The following is a 17,367-nucleotide window of genomic DNA, read 5'->3' as shown; positions in this document are numbered from 1 at the left end:
TCTTTAATACAGACTTTATTGTTGGGTTGAAATATAGGTGGGGTTGTTGCGGAGGCCGTAAAACTCCTTTTTTTTTTTAACTTTTTTTTTTCTCATGCAAGTGTAGATGCCGGCTGGAGTGTCACACAGTCTCGTTCAGCCACCCAGTGTGTAATGAGGGGCTCGTTAACATGACCTCCTTATCTCACTCAAGAGTAATTACTGACTCATTTTGCATGCCTGCGTCTTTTCTCCGCAGTGCGCTTCAAGGTCCTGAACAACAACCACCTCCAGATCCGCGGCATCAAGAAGACGGATGAGGGGGACTACACCTGTGAGGGCCGCATCATGGCCCGGGGTGAGATCGACCTCAGGATCATCAAGGTCATCGTCAACGGTGAGCTCGCCGTCTCCCGCATGAACGCCAACATGGTCCATAAACAGTTCCCTGTTCTGTCTTATGTACTGAGAAATACAGGGGTTGGACAATAAAACTGAAACACCTGTCATTTTAGTGTGGGAGGTTTCATGGCTAAATTGGAGCAGCCTGGTGTTCAATCTTCATTAATTGCACATTGCACCAGTAAGAGCTGTAAGAGTGTGGAGGTTAAATTAGCAGGGTAAGAGCACAGTTTTGCTCAAAATATTACAATGCACACAACATTATGGGTGACATACCAGAGTTCAAAAGAGGACAAATTGTTGGTGCACGTCTTGCTGGCGCATCTGTGACCAAGACAGCAAGTCTTTGAGATGTATCAAGAGCCACGGTATCCAGGGTAATGTCACATTAACCACCAAGAAGAACCAACCACATCCAACAGGATTAACTGTGGACGCTGTTAGAGCCAAATGAGCCTTCATAGTTGCAAATGAATGTTACTGTACGTGTTTTTCACAAATCAAAACATACATAGAATACCCATTCGGATACAGTGCATTATCGGCCAATAATGTCACTCATAAAGCGCCTCTCTTAGCCAGTCATATGGCAGGGTTTGGCCTAACTGTGGTACAATTACTCCCTCTTCGGAAGACTACTAATACTTTGTTGGGTAACACTTTATAATAACTTTCATTAATATACCATTCATTAATAATTAATAACTGTTATTTTTCACATTTTTAGAAACTAAAAAGTTGATATATATATATATATATATTTTTTTTTTTTTTTTTTTTTTTTTTTTTTAAGCAGATACAGTTGGGCGGTCAAGGTTGGAGGGACTGGGGAGTGAGATAAAAAAAGGAAAGACATAAAAACATACATAAATATAAGTTCAGAATCATGAACTTGTGTTGCATTATTATGTAATTTACTGTAATTTTTTACTTAGATGTGTCCAAATTGCGTCTGAATTGGCATTTTTGATGGGTTCTGAGTGTGTATCTAGAGGGAGATAGTCTGTTAATAGATTTTTCCAGTGATTGAAGTTAATATACCATTTAGTTTTCCAGTTTATGATGATGATTTTCTTGGCGATGACTAGCGACATTAAGCTTATTCTATTGTTTTGTGGTGTTGTATTAGTGGTTGATGTGTCTCCTAGTAGTCAGAGTGGTGGTGTTGGGTGGATTTGGGTGGTGAGGGCATGAGATAGAAGGGTTATTACTTCTTTCCAGAACTGGTTAACGGGTGTGCAGTTCCATATAGCGTGGATATAATTATCGACTCTCGTGTTTTGATTGCAGTGTGTACAAATTGGTGAGTTTGTGAATCCCATTTAATATATTGTGTGTATAATTACATATATCATACTTATGTGTATTTCCCCCCTCGTTCTCTCTCTCTCTCTCTCTCTTTCTTTCACAGTTCTGCCCACGATCAGGACCCGCTACACTAAGCTCAACGCCACGGCAGACATTGGAGAAGCTGTGACGCTAGCATGCTCCGCAGACGGCTACCCAGAACCCATTGTTACGTGGGCACAGTAAGTATTACAGCACTACATACGCTGAGCTGGGATCACCGTTATTAAGTTGTATTAGTCTATTCACTTCTTAGACAGCGTACACTTCTGTTACAGCGGCTCACACAGAAACAGCGTTCTGTCTCTGTGCTGTACATGTATGAATTAGGGTGGTCATGACATATGCCAGGGAAGTCTGGTCTAGACTATAATACAATAAAAATATACCCTTCCGTGTCAGAGTAACACACCCCGTGATTTTCAGTGTGACAGCAGCAAGGCTGAAGCTTTAACATGGAATCTGGTAAACACTCAGTCAGGGAGTCTAGTTTGTTTTTTACTTGGCTAAAATCGGCATGTTTGAGTAGTTTTACATAAAAAGTATAGAAGCTTAATCAGAAGATCTAATTATTACCAATGTAGGCCAATGACTGTGGAAAAGGATGAACTGCATTGTTGCATTTCCCTCGGATTTATAGAAAATAAGCCAAAAATTGTTCATCAAATGATCAAATTTGCATCCAAACTTGAGAACAGCACATTAGAAATCAGAGGCTATGTCAGACACACATACTTATTGGGTATGCCCACCCCCTTTTTATAGATCGTGTGTCTCAGACTGCTTTCATTGAGTTTACAGAATAGCTTAAAGGACCAGAATCAAGCAAGAAAGTTGACTTTTCCATTGGATGCCATGTTGGTTCAGTAAGCATGCAAATGTTTTAGTAGTGCAGAAGCATGTCTATTAACCCCCTTTATTCCTTGCTATGGTACAGCTTTTTTAGAATAGCTATTTTAAACTGATTTATGTTTGAAAATGTAATTAAAAATTGCCAGTCCAGAACAAGACAAAATAAACTGTAGGAATTAAACCTTTGAGATGAAAAGATAGTTTAGAAGAGGAAAATGAGATGGAAAATGTACAGGGCTTTTTTTTCATTGCAACAAATGGAAAAGCGCAAAGCTACCCATCTGGGCGAAGTTACAGGTGTGGAGACATTAGCACTAAAGAACACTAAAGAACATTATCAGTGTAAGCTGATTAAAATACTGTATAAGTTTGAAAACAATGACAGGAAAACCAATATAATTCTCTTTAAAATGGGATTTTAGCTTGCATTGATTGAATATTTTCTGTTGTAGCTGATATTGAATGTAAAATATTGAATTAATACAACCATGGTATGATATGTTGGTGCCATGAGAAGTGCAACTTCATCCAGATGTGTAGCTTCACCCCTCTCCATTGGTTTCATTGACAAAAGGTGTGGAGACATGGATGTAGATTAAAGAACATTAGCAGTGTAAGCTGATTAAAATACTGTATTAGTTTGAAAATGATGTTTAGAAAACCACTATAATTCAACATTAATTAAATATTTTCAGTTGTAGCTTATATTGAATGTTAAATATGGTTGTGGGTTCAGTTCTTGATGTGGAGTCTATTGGTGTGTATTCCAGTTTTTGTGTGGGTTTCTTCTCATTTCTCAAAAACTCAAATGGTAATTGAACTGGTCATGCTAACTGTTGCCCCTTATATTTGAGTGAGCGGTTGTGTCAGTGGTACCATGCAATGCACTGATGCCCTATATCCAGAGGTATTACGCAATCCATGGCCACTCAAATCAATCCAGACCAGGAAGAAGCTTTAAAAAAAGAAAAGAAAATGAATGGATGTTTGATCCAAGATTGAGGTTGATTTCATTATTGGCCCACTGCTCTTCTATTCTTCCGTAACAGAATTCTGCTCTATAGCAGCTCGTGGAGAAAGCTGAGCCATCGCCTCATTGACAGTGATAAGCTTCCTCTGTGAGCAGAGCAGAGAGGGATCAGTCTTATTGAAGCTTGTAAATAGACAACAACAGTGTGGATGGAAGAAGCTTCATTATTTCATCCTTACAGCCGTAAGCGTTAGCCATGCCGTCTGGCAGCCTCCGGCGTGACTCTGACCTAAAGCACTAGTGACTTCCTTGGCAGAGGAAATGAGTGGGGAGAATGAAAGGAAAAGATAGTGGGAGGGGGGGAGCTGGAGGATCAGATCAGCTCCCAGCCTCGCTCCCCACAAACCTTATTTATTCCCCTCTCCAGAGACTAGCGCCGTCGTTTTGGGACGGCCGTACAATCGCTGCCGTTACGGCCGCGGGGGATCAGGGACTGGATCCAGACTGATTTAATGTTGCAGGGAGACGCGGTTTTGAGAGAGAGAGAAGGACAAGCGTTCATCCAAGAGGCCCATCACAAGAAATCAAGTTGATTTTTATGGCCTCCTGACGTTCTTTACGGCCGCTCTGCTGGCTCACCGCGCCGAGAGCACACTGCCGGACAGGAAAGTGTGACAAAGCAAATCAGCTTTTCTTTCTCTCCTCAATTCCTCCTTTCTTCTTCAACTCTGCCGCATGTGCGCTCCCCTGCTCGGGGTTTTGGCGGCTGTGGCCTGAATCTATACAACAGAAAAGCAATCCATTTCATGGCAGCCCTTTTCCTGTGCACTGAGTGTTAAAGAAGGGTAGAGCAGAAGAGAGAAAAACATATTCATGACATGGCTGAGCTAGAGAGAGTGTGAAGGCCAGAAAGAGAAGCCAGTCGTCTGCAAATTCAACATTCTCTCTCTCTCTTTCTCTCTCTCTCTCATTTTCTCTCCTCTCACTCTTTCTCTGCTCTCTTTGTATATCTTCTGTCTCTCTATTTTTCTACATTTCTATAATTTTTCCCCATTGCTCTTTCATCCTCTCTCATTTTTTCTTTCCTTTTTCTCCATCCCTCTTTCCCCATTCCATCCCTTTTCTTATTCTCTCTCTCCCTTTCTGTTTTTTTCTTACCCATCTATGCTTTCTCTTTTAACACCATCTTTCCTCTTTTCCTTATCGCTGTATCTTTCATATCTCTTTCTATTTCTCCCTATTTTGCTTCTCTCTATTCTCTCTCTGTCTCCCACTGTCTTTCCACCTTACTGTCTTTCTTACTGTCTTTCTTACTCTCCACCTTGTTATATTCTCTCTCTGTCTCCCACTGTCTTTCCACCTTGCTCTATTCTCTTTCTGTCTCTCACTGTCTCTCTACCTTTCTACCTGTCTCCCTCTGTCTCCCATTGCCTCTCCACCTTACTCTCATTTCTTTCTGTCTCCCAATGTCTCTTCAACTTACTGCCTGTCTCGCCACAATACTGTCTCTCTCTTTTTATCTCTCTTTTTATCTCTTTGTCTCTCTAGATTTCTGCCTGTCTCTCTCTGTCTCCCACTGTCTCTCTACCTTACTCTCTTCTCTCTCTGTCTCCCACTGTCTCTCCACCTTTCTCTCATCTCTCTGTCTCCCACTGTCTCTCCACCTTGCTGTATATATTTATATGTCTATATCTATATTTATATATCTATATCTCTTTCTCTCTGTCTATCTCCCTTCTCCCTATCTCTCTTTCTTTCCTCTTTCTCTCTTAAGATTCATGATTATTGAAAGGACCTTTATTTGCATGATGTAATGACAACAATATTGTCAAAGCATTGCAGTAATAACAACAAAAATATATTACAATACAATTAAAATGGGCAATAATTACAAAATATGTGACAGCAGTAGTCTATAAAAAAATAAAAAATGTAAATAAACACAAAAGACTTTAATGAAACTTAAACTGAAGAGAAAAATAACATCAGTACGTGTAATAATAACTCTCTCTTTCTCTCTCTCTCTCTCTCTCTCTCTCAGTAATAACGTGGTGCTGGTGCCTGATGAAAAGTACAGTCTGAACGACGACGGCTCGGAGCTGACCATTAAGGACGTGAAGAAAGTGGACGAGGGAGATTACGTCTGCATCGCCCGCAACAAAGCAGGAGAGAAAGAGGAGGAGGTCAGCCTCAGCGTGTTCGGTAAGAGGCAGGCAATCACCCCCCGAGTGTCCCTGCAGCAGCAGGAGAATCTAAATGAGCCTCCATCAAGCACCAAATACAATCCGGGTTTCAGACCTGAGCGTCTTTTCTGGCACCTGTCATTCTGCACGGCTCTTATCTCTAATCTGAAAGATTGCATGTTCTTCATGCTCCCACATCCAGCAGATCAGAAAGAAGAGGCGGCAGATGTGAATGAATGCTTAGGTTGCCAGAAAGGTTTTGCAGAGATTGCAGAGGTTTTCTGTTCATCTAATAGCATATAATTAGAAACATATAAATGAGATTATTAAATATTGAAAGCACTGTGTATCTGATAAGAGTCAGATAATTTGGTGAAGTTAACTTTATTCAACTCAACTTTATTTATAGAGCATTTTAAAAACAACAACAGCTGCAACAAAGTGCTGTACATAGCAAATTATAGGATAAAACCAAATACTAGAAACAATAAGACAAATTAAAATATAGGTATCAATAAAAAATAGTTTTAGATAAATCTATGAGCTAAGTAAAGTAAAGGTTAAACAAAATAAAATAAATACAATAATAAAAACAGAAATAAAATAAATAAATAAATAAATAAAACAAGAATAAATCTTAAATTTGGTTAAAAGCCAAGGAATAAAAATGAGTCTTTAGCCTGGTTTTAAACGTGGACAGTTAAGCAGGCTAAAGTTAACACCTTTAACATCTGCTAGAGTTCTGTGTTTGTCAGATTCGGTAATTTCACACAGATAATCAATATCTCCTTAGCGGTCTGAGAGTGGTTGCAGTTTTCTGTTCTGAGTCAGACTGTGTGTGTGTGTGTGTGTGTGTGTGTGTGTGTGTGTGTGCGCGTATTTGTATGTTTACAGTCCAACCCAAGATCACGTACCTGGAGAACCAGACGGCTTCGGAGTTGGAAGAGCAGATCACGCTGACCTGCGAGGCCACGGGTGACCCCACCCCCAGCATCGTGTGGAGCTTCGGCCGCCGCGTGTTCAGCGAAGGAGAGCAGGTGCTGTAGTCCAGGCTTGGGTCAAAGGTCATGGGTCAGGGCACGGTTCTTTTGCGTGTGCAGTACGCTGTGTTGCTGCTGTTTGAGAGCCTCAATTCTGAATATGGAGTAGAGCTCAGAGCCAATAAGAGCTTTCTGCTTTATACAAACGCCCAATATTCAGTGTTTGGATCCAGTGAAATACATTAATTAGAGTCTTCTTGACCTCTGAACAGAATATTTAATGTGAGTTCAGATAGGTCAGGTGAATTATGGCAGGCTGCGTTGGTGAGGCTACATTTCCACACATATTTGATGAAAAAAAGGAGTTAAGAGGAAGGTTAAAGCTAGTTCAGAACCGTTCTTTTTGAAGCTTTTTCTTGAGATTCATGTTGGTTGTTCCTTTGTGATTCAGAAGGCCATACCTCACTTCAGTTTTGAATGAGCTAATGAGTTACCATGGTCCTCTGGTGTATATATGTGAAACATAAAGCCATCTTACTGTGTGAGGATACGGCCTGTGGAGTTAAACCATGGTCACTGCAGGTCCATAAAAAGTCTTAAAATGTCTTCAATAAAATTCTGGTTCATTAAGATCTTGAATTGTCTTAAATGTGCTGTAAATTTCCTGTAGGTATTACATTTTTAGATGGCCCACTGTAAACATTAAATTCTGGGAGACAACTAAGGTTAGCGGTGAGCTAGCTAACATATACAAATATTAGGGGAGGGCTAGCTAACACACAAACGTTAGCAGAGAGCTAGCTAACATACTAACTTCAGCAGCGAGCTAGCTAACATACTAACTTTTTTGGCGAGCTAGCTAACATACTAACTTTTTTGGCGAGCTAGCTAATATACTAACTTTAGCAGAGAGCTAGCTAACATACTTACATTAGTGTCGAGCCAATAACTTACATTAGCGGCGAGCTAGCTAACATACTAACGTTAGCGGTGAGCTAGCTAACATAATAACGTTAGTGGCAAACTAGCCATTATACCAACATTAGTGGCGAGCAAGCTAACGTACTAACTTTGGTGGTGAGCTAGCTAGCATACTAACTTTAGCAACGAGTTAGCTAACATTACCAGGGATGGAACTAAGGTTAACAAAGCGCTTACTAACATTACCCGGGAGAGAACTAAGGTAAGTGGAGAGCTAGCTAAGTTTTAATTTCCAATACGATAAATTATTTTGTACCAAAGAAATTATTATAACTACATTTTGGGATATAAAATCTAACTTATTGATGTCTTAAAAATGTCTTAAAAGCATTACATTTTACTTTTAAAATGGTGCAAGAACCCTGTAAACCGATATATCAGGTGGCCAATAATACTCCCAATATTGACGTCTTTAGATTAGAACAAACTTTTAAAGAATCTTTCCATGATTTATTTATGTAACAGGAAGTAGTATCATGTCCCATGACTTCCATGACGTCTCATGGAAGCTAAAGATGTTGCAGTGACCTGCTATGCTGACATGCATGTGGGGTTGTGTTGAATCTGCTTTATATGTGTCTGTTCATGTGAACAATTCTAGTCAGCCAGTGTTCAGCCTCCCTCACAAAATATCACCTCACAACTTACAGTTTAAAGCTGTAGTTAATTCCAAGCTGTGACCTGTGGTACTGCTGGGTGGTATACCGGATTATCATCTATGTGGAGTAAACGCTCATCTAGCACTGTCTTGTCTGGAGATAAATAAGAACAGCACTTTATCTGAGGAGCTCCTGCAGCTGCTCCTCACTAAGTGTTTTTATCTGAGTACAAAATAGAAAAACAACAGCAAATAGCAATTATTCACTCAGAAAGAGAGGAATGAAATTGTGCCATCAATCCACAGCTCAGAAAAAAGTTCCTCTTGGTCCAAAAAAAGCTTCAAGAGCAGTAACTATAGCCCTGTTTAAATGTATTGATACTGTAGCTTGAAAAATAATTTTAATGCAAACTTAATTGAATGTATTTGATAACTGGAGAAAGAAGGGAATTGTGGCTCTAATGGCTTCAGTAATATTATATTGTAAATTGATATTAAACTTTTTGTCTTACTTGTGCAGTAGATCCTTTGAGAAATATCTATTTTGAATACTCACATTTTAAGTATTTATGGTCCATTTATAGTGTTTATGTATCATGTATCAATTTATGTATTGCTATCCCATGACTTTTGGCAAGACAGTGTACTAGTAAGCAATGCAGTGTCTGTTCAAAAATCATATCTTGGATCTAAAAAACAATTTTCAATTTTCTAGGTTTTACTGTTCTATTCATGTCTCCATCATTTCAGATGATGTATTCTCTTCTTTCTGCTGCCAGATGTTAGAGATGTTAGCTACAGCAGCTGCTGGGAGCTGTGTACTGTATTACTGAGTTTTACTGACTGTAGAGCAGCAGGACAGCAGCTAAAAGAATGACAGCAGGGAACACTTCCTTTCAGATCTGCTCGCCTTGATTTGGCGTGATCTGTAACTCATGTCTCTGGTTAACATTGGCAGAGATGATTAGCATGTTAATCCATGTGGCTTCCAGATGTGGCGACATCAAGAAAGCAGTCGGAAACGGAGGAAAACTCATTCAAACTCATATTCAGACAATTAAGGCTTCTCTCGTTTGTCATACACAGTTAAACTGGTGCAAGAATAATCAGAATCATACACAGATCTGCCATAACATTAGCACCACTGACCGAGTTTTCAGATTAAAGGGCGGACCACATTATAAGGCGTACTATATGTTTTCTGGTCTATTTACTTACAAAGTGCGCACCGAATTATAAGGCGCATTAAGTGACACTAGTAAGGATACATCCCTCGAAGTGAGCAAGGGTGTCACCATGTTTCCATTCTTATTGGAAAGCTTTTGAAAGCACCTAAGCCAACAAAACTGTAAAAAATAAATAAATAAATAAATAAATTAAAAAATATATAAGTCAAATGAGCGCTGGATGTTAATCTACACACATCTCTCTTCTAAAACTTTATTTTATTAACTTATTTAGATTAGTGAAGCACTTCCATTTATTTACAGGAAGCTTAGACTTCCAATATTTTGTCTAAGGGTGAGTTTTCAGTGAAGTTTCTCCAGCACTAAGGATGGGTGCAGCAGCATTAGCATTAGCCGCTAACCGCAGCACTAGCAGGATGTAAATGCCGCCGGATAGCACTAGACTGAGGATCCCTGAGTGTTCTGGTAACTCAGGGCGCTATCAGCTAGCAGTTCATCCCATGTAGCTTGTTTTAATATGGCAAATACGCAGACTACAGTCCAATATACTCACCTCTGAACAGCGAAGGGGCTAGTGCTGCGGTTAGCAGCTAATGCTAATGCTAATGCTGCTGCACCCAGCCTTAGTGCTGGAGAAACTTCACTAAAAACTCTTATTATAATGCTGTAATAATAATAATAATTATTATTATTATTATTATTATTATTATTATTATTATTATTATTATTATTATTATTATTATTATTATTATTATTTTCATCTACAGTGGCATCTATCAAGGGGTTTGGCAGTTTATATTTGGCAGTTTTTGGCAGTAAATTGATAAAAGCAAGACAAAAAGGATCAATGGGCCATAATAAGGCTCTGAGCCACTTTGGCCAGAAGCACATTGTCAGTCTGGGTCAGAGTTTCTCCAAAATATTAGGTATTCAAGCCCCTTTTTTTTTCTTTTTTTTTTTTTAGTATTTGTCTGTCAGTACCTATCACATTATCATTATTACACCCACTGTGAGGCCTCTGTTGAACTCCCATTCATTAACATTAAGTTTACTCACCAGATAGCACCTCAAAAAATGCACATACCTGTGTTTGCGCTTATATTTTTTAAAGAAAATGCTAAACGCTATTATGATATTAGCTTAGCTTTCTGGTGGTGCTGCATCAGTGGTTGATTTTACATGTATTGGAGGAGGCTTGTGCTAATCAGGTTTCTTGTGTTGGGTGCATTGCTAGTGAAAGGGGAGGAACTAAGGAGTGGGTGGGGTAATTGGCTTTCCAAAATAGGGAAAAAAGGTACGTAAATTTAGAGATTTTATATGATTAGCTTCATGCTTCTGTAAATTCTGTGTTTTTTGTTGTGAACCGTTATCTCTATTGATTATCTCTATTGATTATCTCTATTGATGGATATGTTTGTGGTGTCAGAACTGGTCAAATCATCAGTTATATTTTTTTCTTATTGCTAAGGCCACAGTGTCTTCCTCACCCTTCACCACAGTGTGGGACACTTTCCTCTGCTCTGCTATAAAAACGCTCTGCTCTGCACACTTCACAGACTCCGCTTAATTAGCAGCCTCGAAATGGGCCATTTCCATCCCTTCATTTTTCATCATAACACAGTCAAACGGCATCAAACGACATCAGCTAACTGCTCCTATCAATATTCAGCCCTGCACAGAACCGAATTCTGTCACCGTCTCTCTCTCTCTCTCTCTCTCTCTCTCTCTCTCTCTCTCTCGCTGACTCTCGGACTCTTTATCTTTCTCCTCTGCGTCCTCCTCCTTTGTTTCCTCTTTTCTTTCATATTTCCTGATCAAAACTATGACGGCCAGTGTCCACCCCTTAACGTAACATCCAGAACGTGGGGTATAACCTTCCCATAGCTGTGAAAGAATCTTGAAACTTTAGACCAGGGGTGTCCAAACTACAGCCCGTTTCCTTTTTTGGGGTATTTTTAGAAATAGAATGAAAGTTGGGCCGCTGTTAAGCAGGTTTTTAAAATGTGAGATTCAAAGTTTGAATGCTATGTGTCAGAAACGGGCCAAAGAGTCGGAGAGAGTGCGCATTTCTAGCGCAGAAAAACGGGGCAAAAGAGTCTAAACGCGGAGAGTGTGCACATTTCTAGCGCAGAAAAACAGGCCAAAGAGTCTAAACGCGGAGAGTGTGCACATTTCTAGCGTAGTAAAACGGGCCAAAGAGTCTAAAAGCAAAGAGAGTGCTCATTTCTAGAGCAGAAAAACGGGTAAAAGAGTCTAAAAGAGGAGAGAGTGTGCATTTCTAGCGTAGTAAAACGGGCCAAAGAGTCTAAAAGCGGAGAGAGTGCGCATTTCTAGCGCAGAAAAACAGGCCAAAGAGTCTAAAAGTGGAGAGAGTGCGCATTTCTAGCGCAGAAAAACAGGCCAAAGAGTCTAAACGCGGAGAGTGTGCACATTTCTAGCGTAGTAAAACGGGCCAAAGAGTCTAAAAGCAAAGAGAGTGCTCATTTCTAGCGCAGAAAAACGGGCCAAAGAGTCTAAAAGTTGCCGTAATTAAGGAGTTTTATATTAAGAGACATCATGAAATTAAACATCAATTTGAAAAATCTTAGTTTACACAACACTGTCAAAGATAAAGACAGTTAGTCAATTAAAATGGTGTGTAAATGAAATAATCAGGAAAAAAGTATTATTTAAAGTGGTATATTTCATTATTTGTTTTATTACAGAGTCTGTGGCCCGTGACTTCAAATATATTTCTCCTTCTGGCCCCCAACAAAAAAAGTTTGGACATCCCTGATTTAGACGATAATTATGCCCTGAATTGAAAATGAACTGTAATCTGTGAAAACTGTAAATCTACAGTTCACTCTTTAATCTAAAATATAGTGAGCTGTGGGTGCTAACTAGAAGCGCACCATAATGAATGGTCAGTGCTGGATGTGTTTTTAGTAGGGCTGTTAACCATAAAGCGTTAACACCCATGTTTAATTTGGAATTAGTAACAAGTTATCATTGTTTTAACGCAAGTTAATTATGCCACAACGTTTAACCCCAACTTCCATCATAATCTGCCCCACCCAAACTAAAAAAAAAGCTCCAATATGGACAACACAATAAGAGACTTTCATCTTCCAGTTAATCGGATTTAATTGGACTACATCTTTTAATTGATTGACACCACTAGTTTTTAGGGAACAGTCACGGAGCTGACTGAATGTTTAGGACTTTCAAACCATGGTCCAGCTGGTTCTAAAGCTGTGTGAGATTTAGGGGTGGGCAATATTATATCGTATACAATATATCGTGACACAGAAATATCATGATATTAAAAATCCATATTGGGATAATAGGGCTGTTCTGTCTTAAAATTAGTCTATTATTTACTGTGAAGCTTTAGGTGTATGTATTGTATAATTGTTGTAGTTTGCAGTTTATATGCATGCACTAAATATTCTGCAATATTATTTGCTGCATTATATTATTTTATGCTATATTATTTATTTTGCCACATTATGATTATACTGTTACACTATACTGTTACACTATATTCCAGAAATTAATGAATTATTTTTCTGTTTTCCTATATCGCCAAGTATATCGTTATCGCAAAAATACCCTGAAATATCGTGATATTATTTTAGAGCCATATCGCCCACCCCTAGTGAGATTGTTGAGCTCCTTCAGCTCCTGGAAATGGCTATGGAGTTATCCCTATGCTTGGATGTGCCGCTTTCTTCAGTGAAAGAAATTTCACCCAGCAGAGCAGCAGAAACTCTGCCAAGCAAAGAAATGTGCCGATGATTGTGGAGAACGTCCAGGCCAGCTCAATATGGCAGAGCATCCACTCGTGGTGCGACTCTTTGACTGAATTGAGGTTGTGCACATCGCCAGCTGCCTCCAGGTTTGGCAGGATGCAGGTTCTAATCATCAGGACAAAAAGGACAGTGGCACCAAATGCAATCAGCAAACCAGGAGGGTAATATTCATTTTCCCTCTCAGGCTGCACCTTCACTATCGCCACCTAAAAAACACACACACAGTGTTGGACAAATATTAAATATTAATGTGCTAAAGTGGTTTAATGTTGCACATTTTGGTGCGTTTACATTTAGGCATGTGTGAAACCAAACCAAACAGAGGAAAGAAAAGAAAAGAAAAGAAAGAGAAAACACTCCAAGTAAACAAGCTCGTCAACTGATCCGGACCATAGAAACAAACTACAAGTGTGAAAACGCCCCAAAGACACTTTCACAAGAACTGTGAACATTTCCAAAATATTAGACAGGTCATGTGGGGTGCTCCCAGTATGCAGCATTCAGTACCTACTAAAAGTGCCTTCCAAGGAAGGACAGCTATGAAAGATGAAAGGTTTTGACTTTAAAATGTGTTTTAAAAGAGCATATTTTATCTTGATGGACTGATACATGCAGTATGTTGTGCAGCAAAAATAGTACCCGTAAAAATTGATCTAAACTTGCTATTTATCATAAAAATAGATATAAAACTCAAAAGATATACACATGTTTGATCTGGATATTAAATAAAACCACAGTATTTCGTATTTCTGCCTTGATTCACCATCAGTGCAAAAGAGATTTTTGTTGTTAAACCTTTTGTTAAGGCAAATTCCTATATATACTGGATATACTGTATATTGGAGCAGTTGTAGCTTGGAGGACCCAGTTTTTTAAACCCACAATGATCCCCTGTGATCAATAATAACCTTTTCATAGAGAACATAAGGAGATCAGACAGAAACCCTTAAGATTCAGATTGATCAGATTTTGGTTTGCAGTGTGCTAATTGTGTGCTAGTTGCATTCGAACACGTTCGATGATTGTCTTGTCGAGAGCACTGGGGGCTACGTGAACTGCCTTAAGGCACAGTCCTGGAGCAGCAGAGCAGCTGTGTGGAAGCAGGGCTGATAAGTTTCGAGATGGATTTGTTTATTTATTTATTTATTTATTGTCCCTGGTCATTCTGCATGTTCTTTACGTTCTTCCCCTTACCTTATAGCTTATTTATCTGAGACTCTCTATACCACTCTATCCCCCCACTCACCCAGACTCACACCTCCCTGTCAGCTGCTAGAGAATGATAGAAAATCTCCCACACCCTCCCTCTGCACGGGGATTAGTGCGTTGAATTGAACAGCTGATCTGTGGAAGCTCCATCTCCATCTCCAGCTCCTGCCTGGCCTTCTGGATGGTATTAGCCACCGACAGCGCCCAGTTAGAGCCCTGTTTGACCACGACCCCTGGAATCAGTTCTTTTTTGGGGGGTCTGGACTGCAGGCATGAGATATACCTCATGTTTAAACTATACCCGGCCACCTGAAGAGATGCTATTTTGCCTCACAATAGTCCAGCTGATTGCATCCTGTATTATTTTCTGTCAATATTTCTCCCGGGCCGGCATGGAGGTCCAGCATTTTTGTCGGAGAAAAGAAATTCAATTCCAGCCGCATTGTTACGGTTTTATTGAAGCTCGCGACTCGCGGTTTCTTCCCGCCGCGATTATGGCTCCTCTAAAGACGGCCCTATCGGAATTCCTGAAGAAAATGACAACTAGATGAGCTCTTTAAAAGAGAGTATCATCGACACACTTCCCACAGGGACCCACGGAGTATTAATAAACACTACATCCGGCTCTTTTCTCTTTCTTTTCACCCTTCCACCCTTTGCTTTCTGCATTCATTCATTACCGTGGGTTAAGGGTTGCTAGAGGTAGCCTGAGGAATGGAATGGATCTAAATAGTCATGCTATGCTATCTTAAGAAGATAATCTCGTTAGCAGACCCTTCCACGGCTCCCCCGCCAAAAGCTCTCTCTCTCTCTCTCTTTTTCCGCTCTCCAGGAATTAAGGGTGTTCTTGTTTTTTTTCCGTTCCGTGTAACACTTTCTTCAATCAGGATCACTGCTGTGTCTGCAGCGCGGCACTTCAAGCCCGGATGAAAATAGCTGGTTTGAAATGTTCTCAAGAAGGTGTTTATGAGCCATTCTGCGCCCCTGTTCAAACACCCATTCCAATGATTATGTGTATATGTTGTCATTTGAATATGAATGGCCTGTAATGGTTTAATCAACAGCATTGTGTTGGGAGTGGAAACTGGTTTATTAATACGGGTCATTATCACCATGGCTACGCTTGGCTTGAGCTAAAAAAAAATGTTCACGTGTGCTTTCACGGAGCATTTCTCCGCCTCTATATTAGAACAGCAGCGGACATCAGAAACACAGAACAGAGAACCTCAGAGAATGAGGTGAGCTGGAGGGGGTGGGGGGGGGGGGGGCGGGGTGTTCTGATTCAGACAGTCTGAAGCACTTTATCTGCATAGATAAAGAAGCAGCTAAATAATGAAAAGTCTCCTGCTTTCTTCTTTCTTTATGTTCGGCCCGGAAGCGCAGCAGGATGCCTGTCCATAGTTATTGCATGAGTCCTGCGAGACACAAGAGCCCTCGCTTTGATAGCAGACAGGATCTTTATCTTTCACACGTAGCCGGTGTGGAGAGACTCGCCCAGATTTAAGCTTCAATATTTGCAAATGTATTAAAAACTATAGTTCACTGTGTTGATTTTTTGGAAACCCTTTGGTGTGTATCTCAAATTATTACAGTGGCATATCAAAAGTCAGGGGCTAGAAGTGTCTAAATCGATCCCAAAGGTTTTATCTGAGAGAGAGAGACTTGGGATTTCTCACACTTGTGTGAAAAGTTGTTTTATTTTATTTACTTTTGTCCAAAGTGACTTAAAAGGTTTTCCTTATTACAGAATGTAGTGAACCAATGTAGTGTTAGGAGTCTTGCCCAAGGATTCTTATTGGTGTAGAATCCAAGTCTCTCACATGATGAGGTAGCTCTACTAGCAGGTAGTGGTTATCCACTGCACCACACCAATCACCACCTCTAGCGTCATAGACAGCTAATGTTACCACCCACAGTGAAGAGTGCTGTGAGTGGTAATGATCGTGATAATAATCAGTGCCATCTGGCTAGAATTACACAAAAAAAAAATGACATACATATAGGGCAAAAATCATGGGACACAGTAATATACAGATCTGAAAAAAAATTAAATACCACTTAAAGTTTCTGATGATGATGAGTTTCTTTGATTTTACCAAACTTAAAACCTCTAAAATATAATTAAGAGGAACATGGATGATCACAGGCCATCAAACCAAACTGAACTGCTTGAATTTCTGCACCAGGAGTAAAGGCATAGAGTTATCCTATACAAAAGCAGTGTGTAAGACTGGTGGAGGAGAACATGCCACGATGCATGAAAACTATTTGGTTATTCCACCAAATATTGATTTCTGAAAACTTTATGAATAAGAACTTCTTTTCTTTGCATTATTTGAGGTCTGAAAGCTCTGCATCTTTTTTTTTTTTTTTTTTGGTCTAATAAATGCTCTAAATCAGGGGTCACCAACTTTTTTTTAAAACTGAGAGCTACTTCTTTGGTACCAGTTAATGTGAAGGGCTACCAGTCTGATACACTTGTGAAATCTCAAATTTGCTCAATTTACCTTTAATTATATATTATTATTATTAATAATTAATTATATTTTTAGAACAGGCCTGCAGGCTACTCATAAGGTCTTTGCGGGCTACCTGGTGCTCGCGGGCACCATGTTGCTGACCCCTGCTCTAAATAATATCTTTATTTGGAATTTGGAAGAAATGTTGTCTGTAATTTATAGAATAAAACAACAATGTTCATTTTACTCAAACATAAACCTATAAACAGCAAAATCAGAGAAACTGATTCAAAAACTGAAGTGCTCTAGTATTTTCTTCCAGACATGTAGATTATGGCATATCTATAGTAAGGCAAGCTTGCATTAAGAATTGCATTTTTTTCTACTCTTACTCAATCCGTATCCCTGCACCACGGCTCAAGTGCA

General features: G+C 39.6%; 1 protein-coding gene across 11 annotated transcripts in view; it reads left to right on the top strand.

The window, feature by feature from the left end:
* The window catches only part of ncam1a (neural cell adhesion molecule 1a), a 428,525-nt gene that overhangs the window by 297,110 nt on the left and 114,048 nt on the right, over positions 1-17,367 (top strand). For all 11 annotated transcript variants that reach the window (XM_049466496.1, XM_049466503.1, XM_049466495.1 and 8 more), the window contains exons 5-8: positions 239-376; positions 1,793-1,910; positions 5,592-5,752; positions 6,628-6,770. In XM_049466496.1, coding sequence (XP_049322453.1) covers positions 239-376; positions 1,793-1,910; positions 5,592-5,752; positions 6,628-6,770 — 560 coding nt within the window. The remainder of the gene's footprint in view (positions 1-238; positions 377-1,792; positions 1,911-5,591; positions 5,753-6,627; positions 6,771-17,367) is intronic.

The sequence above is a fragment of the Astyanax mexicanus genome, chromosome 17 (assembly GCF_023375975.1).
Source record: "Astyanax mexicanus isolate ESR-SI-001 chromosome 17, AstMex3_surface, whole genome shotgun sequence".
Classification (NCBI taxonomy): Eukaryota; Metazoa; Chordata; class Actinopteri; order Characiformes; family Acestrorhamphidae; genus Astyanax; species Astyanax mexicanus.
The sequence above is the reverse complement of the archived record's forward strand: the minus strand, read 5'-3'. Positions and strand labels throughout refer to the sequence as shown.